The sequence below is a fragment of the Myotis davidii genome, unplaced genomic scaffold, assembly GCF_000327345.1.
Source record: "Myotis davidii unplaced genomic scaffold, ASM32734v1 scaffold167, whole genome shotgun sequence".
Classification (NCBI taxonomy): Eukaryota; Metazoa; Chordata; class Mammalia; order Chiroptera; family Vespertilionidae; genus Myotis; species Myotis davidii.
The window spans coordinates 2872535-2889061 of record NW_006300048.1 but is presented as its reverse complement, the minus strand read 5'-3'; the positions used below and the strand labels follow the sequence as shown (position 1 = coordinate 2889061).

General features: G+C 46.1%; 2 protein-coding genes and 1 pseudogene across 3 annotated transcripts in view; 1 reads left to right on the top strand and 2 right to left on the bottom strand.

The window, feature by feature from the left end:
* CRIP3 (cysteine rich protein 3) overlaps window positions 1-14339 on the top strand; it is a 23759-nt gene extending 9420 nt beyond the window's left edge. The window contains exons 2-8 of the mRNA XM_015572199.1: window positions 11784-11878; window positions 12287-12344; window positions 12442-12573; window positions 13343-13414; window positions 13529-13623; window positions 13722-13779; window positions 13953-14339. Coding sequence (XP_015427685.1) covers window positions 13354-13414; window positions 13529-13623; window positions 13722-13779; window positions 13953-14014 — 276 coding nt within the window. The 5' untranslated portion in view covers window positions 11784-11878; window positions 12287-12344; window positions 12442-12573; window positions 13343-13353 and the 3' untranslated portion in view covers window positions 14015-14339. The remainder of the gene's footprint in view (window positions 1-11783; window positions 11879-12286; window positions 12345-12441; window positions 12574-13342; window positions 13415-13528; window positions 13624-13721; window positions 13780-13952) is intronic.
* Window positions 1625-3554, bottom strand: LOC102764700 (annotated as a pseudogene).
* SLC22A7 (solute carrier family 22 (organic anion transporter), member 7) overlaps window positions 11656-16527 on the bottom strand; it is a 10837-nt gene continuing 5965 nt past the window's right edge. The window contains exons 8-11 of one of the 2 annotated variants that reach the window (XR_001515995.1): window positions 16401-16509; window positions 15442-15648; window positions 14835-15036; window positions 11656-11729 (exon numbers count right to left, since the gene is read on the bottom strand). Coding sequence is in view for 1 of the 2 variants with exons in the window: in XM_006776366.2 (XP_006776429.1) it covers window positions 14994-15036; window positions 15442-15648; window positions 16401-16509 (359 nt within the window). In the remaining variant the exon portion in view is untranslated. Of the gene's footprint in view, window positions 11730-14359; window positions 15037-15441; window positions 15649-16400; window positions 16510-16527 lie in introns of those variants that run through there. The other variant, XM_006776366.2, reaches the window with a different exon arrangement.

The window sequence follows — 16527 nt, the reverse complement described above, 5'->3', positions numbered from 1 at the left end:
ATATATATATATATATTAAAGGATTTAAAAAACGCCTTGGTAACTGAGAAATTGAGGTACAGTTAGATTCAGGAGGTTAGAGATGTCATCAGGACTCTCTTTATTCCCTCAGCTCTGCTTGGCCTCATTTTCTCTCCACTCAGGGCCAAGATAGCCCTACAGTCTCAAGCTACCATGGTCCTTCTAGGCTTCGCTCTAGAAAATGAGAGTGTATTTTCCTTATAACACTAGAAAGTCTCAGGGAGGATGTTGATTAGTGTAACTTGGGCCACATTTCTATTTCTGAACAATTACTGTGGCTAGGTGGATGAAGTACTCAGACCAGGCCCAGGTCATAAGCTCGCCATAGGAAGGCAGAGTCTACCCTACTGAACAATCTAGACTAAGTTGAATTAATGTGGAATGTGGGGAGACTAAGTTCTCCAAAGGAATTGCTTCTAAGTAGAAAATAAAATGTCGCCTATAGAGCTACAAAGATTCAGTGCCTTCTTTGTAGCCATTTTCTTTGTGGCTGCTTATCAAGAGATGGGTGCTCAAGTCCTTGTCCCTACTGAGATACTGGTAATTGCTGTCCTCTTTTGTGTGTGTAATAGTTGGGGTGGGGGACTTGTAAGAGATTAGAAATAAAGTTCTTATAGCTCTGCCTGTTCCAAAAGTTCAGGAGAGGAAAAGATCAAACATTTTGGAGTTGGCAAGAGGCTGGAAATTGACTCCTGATTCTGTGACCTTGAGCTTCATGAAGAAACTGAAAACTATATAAAGGTAAGCATTTGTACTTGCCTTAATTAATCAGATTTAATTGTTTTAGTTCCATTAACATAGTCTCATGACCTGGAAGGACTATTCTTTTCTGGTGGGTGGGAGAAGAGGTAGTGGAGGTGATGTTGGTGGTGAGGACTATTTTTGTATATTGTAAAAAAAATTACCACCAAGACCTTAATAAGATGAGGAAATTGCTGGTAGGGCATTGTCACCTTTTATAAATAAGCTGACCACCAAATCTCACTTCTCTTTTTTTTTCTTCTCAGTTTCCAGCATATGGATACATTTTTCATGCTACAAATTATTTATAGGTAGTTATTTTTATATACTTTTATTTTTATTTTTTATTTTTGCATTAGACACAGTTTAATCACTTTCAAATAGATTAAAAGTTCTGATTTACACATCCCCCACCCCGTAAGTCATCCAGACAGGACCCTGGCTTAGAAAGAGAAAAACACAGGTGCTTTAGGAAATATAGCCACATATAATACATAAATCTTCTTCCCTGAAGTAGAGCAGGTCCTGAGCAGAGCTGACTGGGGAGTGAGGCGGGCGGTCACAGCCCGCACCCAGGGGTGAAGTGGCTCTGGGGCTCTGCCGGTGGAAGTGCTGGAAGAGCGAGGCTGGCGGAGGCCCCTGGTGTGGTTATCAAGCCCGAGATGGGCCAAGGCCTTGGAGTGGGTCACCCGGGAGGGCGGCAGTGCTGGGCTTTCCCTCCTCACTCAGCTGAGGCCTACTGGAAGTACTAGCTGTCTTTTTTTACTTTTTCTTTTTTGAGGGAACGTAGGAGAAGGAGAGGAGGGGAGGGGAAGGGAGAAGAGGAGAGGAGATCCTCTCTGTGCTTTGGTTCCCCAAGGAAAACAAATTAAATGGGACTAGTGAGAAAGGAGGAGATAAGAGACAGACAGTGCAAGGGGTGATGGCGTTGGCATCTCATGAATTCTTAATGAGAATGGCACGAGTATTAAAAAGTTTCCGGGTAATCTATAAGACATGTAAATTGTTATCTATACTGCAACTACTTACATATCTCTAATTGGAAAAGAGTGGGGGTTGGGGGTTAGAAAGTGGATGGGGGACAAAGGAGAAACTACATGAATAAATACAACAAGTGGAAGCTACCTGCCCCGTTCCTGAAAGGATTTGTGGGCACTGTTGGCACTTGTAGCCAGGAGAATCCTCTAACCCCACTCTCCATCCTCTTCAATTATGAAGCCCCAAGAATCCAGTTAGGATTCCCTAGCCAGAGTTCTCTGTGATCACCTCCAGACTCTTGCCATGCAGCGGCTGGAGATGATCTGAGCCAGTCTCAAGAACCTTTAACCCCACAAATGGACCAACCACACCAAGCAGGAGAGCCAAGATCTGGAGGGAAGAAAGGGGAGTCCAAGGAGACTCCATGGAAAACCAGTGCGGGGGCCCAAGAGACCCATTTGTCCAGTTACCAGAGGTTACTGACATCTTCTGTGACTGCCTTGAGTCCAGGAAAAAAAAAATTTGCAGCAAGAAAATGCCAGTGTGCAATTGGCTGAATAAAGACCAAAGAAAAATAGCTTACTTGTTCTCTGTCTCAGGCTTATCTTCTCCCCTTAAATCTCTCACAGCCCTAATTAAACACAAACAAAAGTCTCTTCCATAGATGGGCTACTTGTCAGCTTCAGCCACCTCCTGTGGTGGCTCTGGAGGTTCCGGGGGTGGCATCTCCTCAGGAGTGCTGTCCTCCGGCGTCTCATTTGAGCTCAGATGTTCTGTTAGGGCCCTTAATGTCTTGAAGTCGGGAACACTTACTGGGCTTTGTGGCAAGAGGCTACTACTGGTCTCTTGAGTGCTAGGAGGTCGACGTCAGCTTTCCTCCAGTGGTAAAATACCTCTTCTATCCAGCACACTGGGGGGCAAGGGGCCACACAGCACTTCACAGCAGTTCTTCACAATGTTGCCATGGCTGTAGGGATTCTGGACTCTATTCTTCCCTGTCCATGGGCCTTTGATGTCTTCATTGGTTGTCTGGTTGAGAGCCACAAGGAAAGTATGAAATCCAGTTAGTCCCACGACGGACCAGAGTGTGAAGAAACAAATGAGTACTTTTAGAACAGTTCCAGGAGTTTCTTTCAACGTCTCCAAGAAGCCAATTTACAAGGATTTGAGGGCCACATAGACGATATTGAAGGCGAAGACATAGATGGTGAGGAGGGAGAGAGAAAGGATGAAGAGGTAGAAGTAGCGGTAGTTCCTCTTTCCAACACAATTCCCCACCCAGGGGCAGTGATGGTCGAAGCGCTCCACACAGTTGTCACAGATGCTGCAATGGAAGGCCCGGGGAGGCCGGAAGATCTTGCACGTATAACAGTATTTCAGCTTTACAATCGGGTTGTTAATCTGGAAATTCTTGATACGAGGGGGTGGTCGTTGGCCCTGGGGCACCGCACCATTGGTAGCTTCTATCTCCATTTCTATTAAAGCTGCTTCATCTGGTAGGGCTCGAGGGATCACTCCAGGGTCACTGAAGCTGGTCCTCAACAGTGTAGCCATGGAGAAAAGGAAGAGCATGGCAGCAAACACAGGCATGGTAGGAGATAGCTGGACAGCCAAGTAACGGCATTCGAAGGCAAAGAAGAGTGTACATGTCCCCAGGATGAGGAAAAGAGTCAAGTAGAAGATGCCCTTTTGCCGGGCCATCATGACACGGCCATCACAGCAGAAGGTGTTCCTGCCTGGGAGTTTCTCCCACTTCCGTGTCACCTCCTTTCTCACCACCATCACAGACATGATTGGAATTCCTGGTCCAGATGCTTTTTATGATTACAAGATGGAAAAAACAGAAGCTGAGCTCAACTTTAAAATCACGTTGCCTGCTATTGCTGCCACTGGGTCAAACATCATCAAAAGTCCAACTTCTAACCCTGAACCTGGGAGCCCAAACGAGGCCCGAGACTGAGGGCAGGAAGTGGACTGTCCCAGGGGACCGCGTCGGCCGCCCGAGATGGCAGCGACTTCTCCTCCCAAGCCTGGAGGCTGCCTCCTCCAGACAAGGAGCCCCTATGATGGGGGCCCTAAAACAGCTGTGGCAGCCGCCTACTGCTGGCCAAATCTATTTTTATATACTTTTAGATGAAATATGCATTTCCAAGTGATAATTGAGAAGCCAACTACATTTTTGCATGGAAAACACTTTTTATTTTATTATTTATTTATTTTTTTATTGCCTAAAGTTTTACATATGTATCCTTTTTCCCTGATTGACCTCCCTCCCATCACCCCAGCCATTCCCACCCCAGGCAAGCCCCTACCACCCCCAGTGTCTGTGTCCGTTGGTTATGCTAATATGCATGCATACAAGTCCTTTGTTTGCTCTCTTAAACCACCTCCCCACCTCCTCTGCCATTTGTCTCTAGATCTATTTTTGTTCATCAGATTATGTTGATATTTATCAGTTTATGATATATTTATCTTTCTCCGACTGGCTTATTTTGCTTAGCATAATGCTCTCCAGGTTCATCCATGCTGTTGCAAATGGTAAAAGTTCCTTCTTCTTTTATAGCAGCGTAGTATTCAATTGTGTAGATGTACCACAGTTTTTTAATCTACTCATCTGTTGAACGGCACTTAGGCTGTTTCCAAATCTTAGCTATTGGTTTGTTGATTTGTTGATTAGCCATTCTGACAGGTGTGATATGGTATCTCGTTGTTTTAATTTGCATCTCTCAGATGATTAGTGACTTTGAGCACGTTTTCATATGTCTCTCGGCCTTCTGTATGGAAAACACTTTTTAAAAGCTGTTGATTTTTTTTTTCATGAGCATAGGTAGCCATGGTGAAGGGTCAGGGGATCCTTTTCTGTAGTCTTGATTCTGAATTAGTCCAGCTGATGTCACAAAATGTAGTCAATTCAATAGCTAACCACAAGTAGCTATATACAAAGTACTCTCAACAGGTTCATGTGATGGCATGTTGATGCTGGAAAAAAGGAAAAAAATCAGACTCTTATAAGAACCATAAATAATATGATTATACAGCAGCAATTCTATGCAGATGGGAGGATTAGTATGTGTTTAAGAAAGCATTTCTTTTGTTTTGTGTGTGTTTCTATTTTTATTGTTTGCGTTTTAAAGTAATATAAACTACAGAGAGTAAAGCTTTTAACTTGGAGGTTATATTCAGAAGATAGAGTGAGAAAGCACAGGGTTATGGATTATAAAAATTAAGAAACACAATAAAGAGGTAAGGCTGATTTTTATTAATATACCAGAACCAAGTAAAACCTTTCAAAAAAGTCATGTAAGAACAAAGTTTTTGACAATGCCTTAAAAGTCACAAGCATATAGCCATGTATTTGAGCAAGTCTACAAAGATATAAAATGAGCAGAATTTATAGTTGTCATAATAAACAGCCATATTTGTAAGATGCTTTATAGCTTACATGACACTTTCCCACATTCTCTCATTTGCCATGTATTTAATGATAGACTTAATTGTACTTCCTGCTAATTGAGCCTAATTAGTAAGTTCATGTGAATTACTGTAGTTAGTGGGGCTGGTTTCCTGCCAAGGCAAATTTTCAGTTCTCTTTTTACTTTATTATTTACCTAGTATTTAAAACCAGAATCAGTTTAAATCATACTCCATCATACATGCACATCTTTATGTATATTAAGAAACAAACTTCCGAGTCCTTACTTCTAAACAACTGAGCTTCCCTTGCTCCAGGGCTTTTGTTGTAAAACTCTCCACCCCTACCAGTCCCCTCCTAATCCCACATCTATCCCATCAGCCCTCATCTGCTCACACTTGAGAGAGACTGTGTATAACATTTAACATTCATTCACCAGCAAGTATTTACTGAACACTGTTCCAGAGATTGAACAAGGCATGGGAAGCATACACAGTGGTTGGCAAAGCAGCCCTGGTCCCTGCTGTCATGGAGCACATAGACTAATGGGATAGACAAAGCCTAGATTTGGGGGACAGGAGGTTGGCAGACCTGTTTTACTCTCCCATTAATCTACAAACCTAGCCTTTTATCATAGGTCTCCATCTGCCTTTTTCCCCACATTTGGTTCAGCACTCAGGGAAAATAAATTGTCATAGGTTGTATGCACCCTATGTTCCAGCACAGGATGCTAAATGAGAGTGTGCCTGGGCCAATATCCTGTTATTGAGTAGATGAGGAGACGCTGAAGTTAGGTAGGAATCAGTGAGGTGAAGCTCTTGGGAAGTAAGTTCCCCAAAAGAGACTGGAAAGAGCTTTGGCAGCTCAATTAGTGTGTTTGGAGGAGTTATGCAACAGGAGAAAAATGACTAGAAGACTGAAAAGGTGGATGGTCCTGGAGCGGAGTTAAAAACTTTTATCATAAGGGCACTAGGAAAGTTTTAATGACATTATTTGCCAGAATAGGCTTTCTTCAGATATTGACGTGCTGTGCAGACCAGAATAGTACCGTTTCAGACTGAAACACATGGGCAACTTAGCAGAAACCATACTTAGGAGCATAAAGCGCAGAGTATGAGCTCAAGAATCAGAATGCTTGGTTCTATGTGATATTGAACACATTTCTTAGCTTCTCCATTTCTTTTCTTACTTTCCTTTATGGTACAATTGGTAATGTAACATATAACTACTTCATCAGGTTGTTGTAGGGGCAGACATAACGGGTACAGTGCCTATGACTGGCACTTCATTGGTGGTAGCTGTCACTATTTTAGCAATGCTTCCTTGGTAATACAAATTTCAAACTTCTCTTTGGGAATGGAATTACAAAATCATATATTCTCAAATTGTGACAAAACCTTAAAGGTTCTTCTGTCTTGCATCCCTTCTGCAACACTGATGATCAGTTGGTTTGTTATCCATTGCTACTTATGACACCCAGAGACAGGAAGCTCACTACTGTCTAAAGCAGCCACTCCATGTTTGGGCTCTATTAGAAAGTTCTTTTTTTGGACTGAATCCAAATCTGCTTTCCTGTATTTTTCTACTAAGACCCCTCTAGCCAGGAGTCTTGGTAGTGCCCTAATGCCTCTTCCATGTGATGGCCCTCCAGGTGTTTGAAGTAATTCTCCACCACTACTCACCTGGAGTGAAACGCTTTTTTCTTGCCTAACAACAAAAATAAAGGGATTGATTCATCAAGAAAACATAACAATCCTAAAATATACATCTACCTAAAAACATGAGGTAAAAAGTGTTAATGGTAAATTTTAATAATAATAAGGATCATTTACTGAGCGCCCATACCATACTTAGTGCTATAGGTACACAGATTAGTTGGTCAATCCTGTTAATTGAAGAAAGTCAGACAAATAAATAGTAAGTGTTATACAGCATTTACAGATACTGTGACAGAGGTCTGTGCAGGAAAAGCAGGGAGTGGGGGACACCAAGAGAACAATCATCGTTACGAAAGCGGGGGCTGCCTCCCTATAAGAGATGACACAGCCCAGCTGTTGTGGCTCAGTGGTTGAGCATCAGTCTTTGAGCTAGGAGGTCATAATTCAATTCCCAGTCAGGGCACATGCCCAGGTTGTAAGCTTGAACCCGAATAGGGGGCATGCAGGAGGCAGCCGGTTAATGTTTCTATCTCCCTCTCCCTTCCTCTCTGAAATCAATAAAAATATATTTTAAACAAAAAAAGGGATGACAGAAGCTGCACCCTGATAGTTGAGTAGGTAATACAATAGTCCCCCCTTATCCGCAGTTTCACATTCTGCAGTTTCAGTTACCTGCAGTCAACCTGAAATACTAAATGGAAAATTCCAGAAATAAGCAATTCTTAAGTTTTAAATTGTGAACTGTTCTGAGTAGCATAATGAAATCTCATGTAGTCCCACTTCATCCAGCCTGGAATGTGAACCATGTCTTTATCCAGCATATCCACGTTGTATCTGCCACCTGTCTGTTAGTCACTTTGTAGCCATCTTGGTTATCAGATCAACTGTTGCTGCATCTCAGTGCTTGCGTTCATGTAATCCTTACTTTGCTTCTATTGTTATAATTGTTCTGTTATTAGTTATTGTTACTATCTTATTGTATCTAATTTATAAATTAAACTTCATCATAGGTAATTATGTATAGGAAAAAACAAAGTCTATACAGGGTTCAGTATTATCTGTGCTTTCAGGCATGCACTGAGGGTCTTGGGGCATATCTCCTGCAGATAAGGGGGGCTACTGTACCTACACTCAGCTGGACTTATCCATTTGTGGTTTTTGTGATAATATCATTTTAGAGGTTTAGTCACACATAGTATTCAAAACAGCCATTGTCAGCAACTGTAAGTACATTCCTATAAGAAATGTTCATTTTCCCTGTTAGCATTCTTTTTTTAATAACATTTTTAAGTATGTTTATTAAAGCTGGGGGCAGTTAAATAAGGAAGGGCTTAGGATAGAAGAAGCAATAGGAGAGAACCTAAACAGAGCTGCTTTTGGCTCTAGAAATGTTATAGGAAAGAAATGAACCTAGGTGGGCTGCTCACTGCAAAATCAGAGAAAAGGGGCCTTGGAGATAGGTTAGCCCAGGTTTAACTGCCGCTGCCCATTGCTCCCTGGATTGCAAGTCTAGTGGGGATCCTTAGAGTTTAGGAGATGCATGCTTGAGAGGGAAGAAAGGCCAGGGTGCCAAGAAGGAGGGCACCCCTATAAGCATTATTTTTAAAATATATATATATATTATTGATTTTTTTACAGCGAGGAAGGGAGAGAGATAGAGAATTAGAAACATCGATCGGCTGCCTCCTGCACGCTCCTGACTGGGGATGTGCCCGCAACCAAGGTACATGCCCTTGACCGGAATCGAACCTGGGACCCTTCAGTCCACAGGCCGATGCTCTATCCACTGAGCCAAACCGGTTAGGGCCCTATAAGCATTCTTTACAAAGCCTCTTTTAGAGTCAGAATAATGGAAACCAGGCAAGAAGAATGGAATATTGTGATTTGCTGTACCTGCATATAGATGGCAAATATTTAGAAAGGAGGAGTCTCAACTATTCTTTCCTAAGTGAAGAAATAGAAGAGATGAGACATACTATGTTTGTCATGACATACAATATAGGAAGGCCACAGAAGATGGGGAGCAGTAAAGCATTTGTCCCACTGACATTGTAAGTTGTGTAGAAGCAGCATGGTACTCACACTTTGATGCCTGTTTTTTCTAGTGGGGCCCTGTGCTGGATGCTAGGATAAAAATGATCTGTCTAGGAGGCCAGGGCATGTGTATAATATGATCCAAAGCAGAAAGAAGTAGGCAGTCTTAGGAAAGGATTAACTGATGTGGCCTGGAAATGCTAAAGATGGATTCTTGGGCAGATGAAGCTAGCCCTTCCTAAAGGAGGCAGCATATCTAAGAATAAATACAACAAGTCCTCCCAATCGCCTGAAATGGGACCTTCTTCATTAGTGCCATAGCGAGCAAAGGCACCGAACCTCGAGCTGCCTTCTACAAGAAGAAACAAATGAGAGAAGCAGAAACATAAGAGTAAAATATCAGTGGAGACCAAAACTAATATTTTTCAAGTTTGTTAAAAAGAAGCCCTTCAAGAAACAGTTATAAATCTAAGGATCTTGAAATATTCCCCGAAACAAGAAACAAATAATGAGAAAGTATAGAAAAGTTTCTTTCACAATGTGCAAGCCTTGTACATTTAGAAATCAATGAGGAATTATGATCAGAAAGTACTGATGAAGACAAGTGAGGGAAACAGGAGTGCTAAGTGGAAGTTTGTAGACACCAGTCCCATCCCTATGGCCCAACTGAGGAGACTTAAGTTCAGAGAGGGACTCTTTTTACCCAACAGGGCACAGCACTGCAGCCCAATGAAGTGTGCGTGCACACCCACCCACATACCCTTAAGCCCTTCTGAACTGACTTTACAAAACAGGAACTTAGCCCTGGCCGGTGTTGTTCAGGTTGAGCGTAGCCTGTACATCGGAAGATCCCTGCTTTGACCTCCCAGTCAGGGAACATACCCAGCTTACGGGTTTGATCCCCAGTTGGGGTGCTTATGGGAGGCAATCACATCAATGTTTTATCTCTTTTTCCCTCACCCTTCCTCTCTATCTCTAAAATCAGTAAAAACATATTTAGAACAAAAGCCCACAGAGGAACTTACTCCAGAAAAAACTTCATTTCACCTTGATATTTTATCAAGGTGGTCTGCTCTGCTGGGGTACAAAGTAATCAGCTCTCTCTTAATCCCTCATTTGCTAGGCTACCATTTTTTTTAAGTAGTTCACTTAAGGCATTATTATTGTTATAATCATCATTATTACTGAGAAACTGAAACATTGAGACATTCACATACCATAAAGTTCACCCTTTTGAGGTGTACAATTCATTGATTTTTCATATATTCCTAAGGTTGTGCAACTATCACCAATATCTAATTCCAGATCATGTTCATCTTCCCCTAAAGAGATCTCATACCCATTAGCCCTTTCCCCAAACCCTGAGCAACCACTAATCTCTCTCTGTGGGTTTCCTACTCTGGACATTTTATATCAATGGAATCATAAAATATGTGGTGGTGTTCTATGTCTGGCTTATTTGGGTTAACAATGTTTCTATCTTCTTTGGAAAAAATGCCTATTCAAATTCTTTGCTCATTTTTTTAATTGGGTTGTCTTTTTATTATTGAGTTGTAACAGTCCTTTATATTTATACAGGTTACTAGACCCTTATCAGATACATGTTTGCAAATGTTTTTCTGCCATTCTGTGAGGTTCCATTTTTGAAGTGTCCTTTGAAGCACTGCTGAGCTACTTTTTAAAAAAATTATTATTTTTATTTCAGAGAGGAAGGAAGAGGGAGAGAGGGATAGAAACATCAATGATGAGAGAGAATCATTGGTCAGCTGCCTCCTGCACATCCCACATTGGGGATTGAACCCGTAACTCGGGCATGTCCCCTGACCAGGAATCGAACCATGATCTCCTGGTTCATGGATCGATGCTCAACCACTGAACCACCGTGCTGGGCTGTTGAGCTACTTTTAATAAATATTAAAACATCTTAAACTAAATTAGGAATATGTAATTGGTGACTGAATTATAGTTTAAATTTAATAAGCATAATTTTACAAGCAAACCATTGTTTGCAGAACCACCCTTTGAAGCTTCCAAACTAAGAGTTCATTATGGAAGAGATTGCTTTATAGCATTTAAATGCTAGGTGCTGTTTGGGCACTCTGCATGTATTAACGTAAATAATTCTCACAACAATCCTTTGAGGTAGAGACTTATCATCATAGTGTTGTACAGAACAGGCAGAGGATGGTTAAGTAATTTACCTGTAGCAGAGATGGACTGCAGATTCCGGTGCTCTTAACCACCTGTGAGACTGCCAAGATGGAATTAAACCATTTCAAAGAACTCCTAAGCCCTCGCTTTGGGTTTGAAATAATAGTGCTTTCATGGTGTCTACACTCAAGGCATTTTCCCTCTCCGTACCAAGCCAGAAACTAGTACCAAGTGTCTTCATTGCTCCCTTTTCCCACAGTCTGGCTTCAGGACCTTCTCACTTCTCAGAGGGTGAGAGGCTTTAGTGTTTGGAAGTAATTGCGAAGGCGCCAGCGTCCCCCAGGTGGAGTAGTGCTAAATTTCTGGCAACTAATGGGCTTTGAGGAACAGGGGGTTCAGCCCAATGAGGCTCCAAGCTGAGTCATGGGTGGAGCCAGTGGAGAGGGTGGAACGGAGTCCCTGCTGGGTGCCTACTGTGTGCAGCAACCAGCTTACCTGAGCGGAGCCATGAGTTGGACCTGCCCACGTTGCCAGCAACCCGTTTTCTTCGGTGAGGCCCGGGCTGAGAAGCGGGAGAAAACTGGGCGAGTGTGAGCCGCTGGGTTCCCTGAGGACACGAGGAACAGGCGCGGGTGCAACCCCAGACTCCCTTCTAGCTGTGGGACCGGCACTCTGGCGGGATGGAGCTGGCCTCCTGGAGACACTCCCCACCGTCTCCCGGAAGCAGGATGGGGCTGAGGGGAGAAAGGAGGGCGATTGGCAGCCTGGTTCCACCTTGTTCCCTACAGCGGAGAAGGTGAGCTCCCTGGGCAAGAACTGGCACCGCTTCTGCCTGAAATGTGAGCACTGCCACAGTGTCCTGTCCCCAGGAGGGCATGCAGAGGTGAGACCTATCTGGGGCACACCACCCTATGTCTGTTACTGTCCCCCAGGCACTAGCCCCACTGTGGCCCTCTCAGCTCACCAAAGGCAACCTCAGTGTCAACTCCCAAAACCACTTCCAGGGTGGGCCCCACACCAGCCAGGATTTGGGGACCCTGAGTAGTACTGGTGAGCCCCATGCCATCTGAGGGGGAGGAGAAGGCAGCAGCACTGCTTCCTGACCTGCTCTTGCCCTTTTCCTCTGACCACAGCGGCAATTCTGGCATGCCAGCCCACCCTTGCCCCTCCCAGCCCCACCAGCCCAGGCCAGTAGGCAGACACCTGGCAGTGTGTTTGGTAGGAAGACCTGTGAGACACAGGAGAAGCCCCCTTATCCCTGAGCAACCCCTTTTCTTCTACTTGTGCCTAGCACAATGGGAGGCCGTACTGCCACAAGCCATGCTATGGGATTCTCTTCGGACCCAGTGGTAAGTACCAGTTTGGAAGGGGACAGAGTGCAGCGGAAACCCTCTCTGCGGCAAGGACCTGGAGACTCAATTTTGACTCACCCTCTTCTCTCTGCAGGCGTGAACATTGGTGGTGTGGGCTCCTACCTCTACAACTCTCCCATTCTCACCCGTGCCAACACCACTCCCCTCGACCCCAGCAGTTTCAGCCCCCCAAGACCCAGGACTGGCCTCCCCCAGCGCAAGAAAAGTAAGTGAGGCTGAGCCCCCTCCTTCTGATCCTTCCTAGGCTGGGGAACGGGGTGGAAGCAGGTAGCAGTCTCTCATATAGTCCTATGCCTCACATTCCTACAACTTTGTTCATGGCAAAATCTTCCATTATCCAAGAACAGGTTTTTTATGTTTCCTCATGTCAGCTGCTGAGCTCATAGGTAAAGTGGGCAAATGGCTTTACCACCCCCATTTTACAGGTGAGGAAACCGAGGTCAGAGAGGGCAAGTGACCTTGTGTAGTCACAGCCAGTCAGAGGCAAAGCTAGCCTGGAAGTCAGGCTTTCCCAGGCAAGACCATGGAAGGAATGACTAACGAGGAGTCATTGAGATAGGCCAGTCCCTCACATTCTTCCACTGCTCCCCTCTGTTACTTTCTCCTGTCCCCTACAGTGGGCAGTGACACCGTGCTCCCCAAACACCTGACACCCCTGCCCTGGGCAGCTCTTCTATCAGCTCAGGTTTCCTGAGGATTGAGTTGCTGACAGGGTTGGGCTGGTGGGCACCTGAACCCCTGAGAGGACGAGAAGGAAGTAGGTGGTCCCTCCTGCAGATAGGGATAGGACGGGGGTGGGGTCAGAGGGGACTCAGCTCTGTCTGAGGAAGGCATACTTATGGCCACCTGATGGGAGGCTCTGGAGTGAGCATGGCTTTGGGAAGAGGACAGTGCCATATGCAGACTGGTGCTAGAGGGCCCTACTTAGGCCTGGCCTCCACCTCGGCCCTAGCCAGGGCTTCTTCCCTTTAAAGGCCCTTCCCACATGAAGACATTCACTGGGGAGACCTCGCTGTGCCCTGGCTGTGAGGAACCTGTCTATTTTGGTAAGTGACAAGAGAAGTGAAAGGAGGGGAATACAAGGTGGGTATCAAAGGGCAGGGAGGTGGTGCAAGGGTTCCTGCCCTGCCCCTAGGGTTACTAACTCTCTCCACCACCAGCTGAGAAGGTGATGTCTTTGGGCAGAAATTGGCACCGACCCTGTCTGAGGTGCCAGCGCTGCCGGAAGACTCTGACTGCTGGGAGCCACGCTGAGGTGAGCAGTGAAGGAATGGGTGGTTATGCTGGGAGGAGAGAGGCTGGAGATAGGAAAAGAGCCAAGCTGAGAGTGCTCTCTTTCTCTCTGTGTCCCAGCATGACGGCGTCCCCTACTGCCACATCCCCTGCTACGGCTACCTGTTTGGCCCCAAAGGTGGGCAGCCCCACCCTAGACACTGGGCTTAAAGTATGGCATGTGGGTCTGTGGGGATGTGTGGACAACTTCCCCTGTACTCAGATATATCCCAGGTCCCTCCCAGTTCCCTCCAGCCCTAAGCCCAGTACCCCTGGCCACAAGGCCCTGAGTGATGAGGCTCTCTCCCTCAGGTGTGAACATTGGTGATGTGGGCTGCTACATCTATGACCCTGTGGAGATAAAATCCAAATGAGATGCTTACAGAAGTCACCCTAACTCAGGCCTCCCATCATCCCCTCCATGATCCAATGGGAGCTACAGAATTCTTCAATCCCATAGAGGTAGGGGAGGATGGGATTCTGGCAGTGTGGGCCTCAGCTCCATAGCAGACCAGAAAGTCTAGACTTTCTCTGCCAACTCCTCCCTTTCTCATTCCTATCTGCTCAGGGGAACTGGTCCACCCCATTTTGAATGTTGGCCTCTTGTCCTTTCCAATTCCTTTCCCCAGCAAATTCTATAACTTCAAGGTATTCATAAAACTTGTGTTTATTCAGTCTTCTCCAATAAAATGTTGGCTCTCATGTCTTCATTTCTTCTTTGGGCATGAGGCCTAGATAGTGGGTCTGGGGGCGGGAGTGGCGGTGGAGAATGCATTACCCTGCAAAGTGCCAGGGAGGTAGTAAGACCAGCTATGGAACAAAGAGCTCTGTTCTCCTGGCCCTGGCATTGGGCAGCCTCCAGCATTACACAGTGAAAAGCATGCCCACAGACGTCATCATAGCACCATCTCTAGAAGAAGCACCTTATTCTGCACCTCATTGAGTGTGACAACAGTTAGATCCTGTGGTGAGGTCTGTTAAGAAGTTTCATTATCCATTTGAGAGATGAACAAACAGAGGCTCCAAAAGGGAAATGCCCAAGGTCACACAGCAAATCAGTGGCAAAGGTCAGATCAGAAGCCAGCACCAGACTCAGTGGCTTCCCATTCAGGGCTCATCCCACAGCTCCATACTGCTGCTCCAACCCGGGGGGAACCTTTATTTATAGAATCCACTTAGCCAAGAGAGAGGTACCAGAATTCTCCAGCAGTCCACTGCATTTTGGAAGTCACTCTGTTGCTAGCAGTTGGATGAGCACAGAGAATGGCGTTGGCAAATCCAACCCTGAGCAGGGGGCTCAATGCCCCCAGCCCTGGTCCAGAACTTCTGTGGAGTGCCTGCTCCTGAGACCACTCAGTCATGGACCTGCTTCATGGGCATCTGTTCCTCCTGAAGGCTGGACGGGGCATTGGGGAGGAAGGAGTCGTGAATAATGGTGGGGTTTAGCCCCTGAGTCTACCACCCCAGCCTTCCCCATTAGTGCTGACCTAGGGTTCCCCAACTCTTGGTATATAAATGTGTGTACTCCCACAAGGGACTCCTACACGTGCTTATACACATCCCTGATGTACAGGTATACCTGAGTGTGCATACATCCACCTCTTCCTAGACAGTCTTAGGTATTTATGTACACACACATGGATATGGACTCGAGCATGCTTTTATACACACAATTTACATACTTTAGGTCATGCACCAAAGCATACTTGCATAGTGTACCAGATAAAGACATGTCTTCCTCTGAATCCTACCTAAGGTGTCAGGTACCTGAGCACCCATACCCACATGCAAATGTACACACCTCTTCCCCTCCACATCCTGGATGGTCTCTGGTAGCTGTGCCTTCCTTGTCTCTGGCAGGAGGAGGGCAGTGCAGGCAGCCAGCAGGGCAATCCCCCCATAAGTGAGCTTGGGTAGTGACAGCCATACTCCATCCAGCAAGGCCGCCAGTGGAGCCAAAGAGCCCCCAAGCCGGCCTACCAGTGCCGTCAGCCCCATCCCTGTCTGTCTGTTCAGAGAAAGGATGGGGGAGGGGTTGGTGCTCACAGCTACTCAGAGTCACGCCTCATGGGGCCCTCCCCGGCCGGCAGGGAGTACCGCTGTTGGTACCCCCTTTCCTCCCAGACAGCTAAGAAAGCTGAGGCTCCTTTTGGGTGGTCTTCCCACTCACCCCTGGCCAAGGCCCCTCCCAAGTCAAGACCCACCAGAGGATGGGGCCCCAATTCTGACAGAGGACCAGTCAGGTATTGAGGGAAAAGAAACGTCACAGGAAAGGGGGTGGGGGAAAGCAGTGTGGAAGGAAGAGGGCCAGCAGCTCATAGATTATACCATGTTGTCAGAGGAGGTGCAAGGCTTTCTGATCATACTCGGCTGCCAACACGCCGCCTCCTGGCCTGCCAATAGCTAGTTGAAAGGGGCCAGGCCTTATGTCCAGACACAGCTCCCCAGGGCAGCGCTGCCTGGGCTGCGGGGAGATGGGATGGGGTGGGCAGACGGGGCTTCTGGCCACTGCTTTCTTTTAAAGGAGGCCCAGAGTCGTCTGGCCTCCCTCAGGGTCACTTAGTGAAGAAGATAAAATGGCCCACCTTCTCCCAGATTGAGGCCAACAGAGGCTCTGATTACCTCCGTATTCCGAGTGCTGTGCAGGGAATGGGTGAGAGGGACGGGGGTGCAGTGTGTTGGGTGTATGTGGGGGTGTTGGGAAGAGATGAGACTAACAAACCCACTCCCCAGGGTTGCCCGGACTCGGGCTCCCCTCACCTGAGCACAGTAGGGTACAGCTCCGAAGTGAACAAGTAGGCAGTGGTGAAGGCAGCTTCGGAAAACCCTTTCCCGGTCACGGCCAGGGCGGTGCTCCAGTACGCCTTCTCTGGAGGAGAGGGTTCAG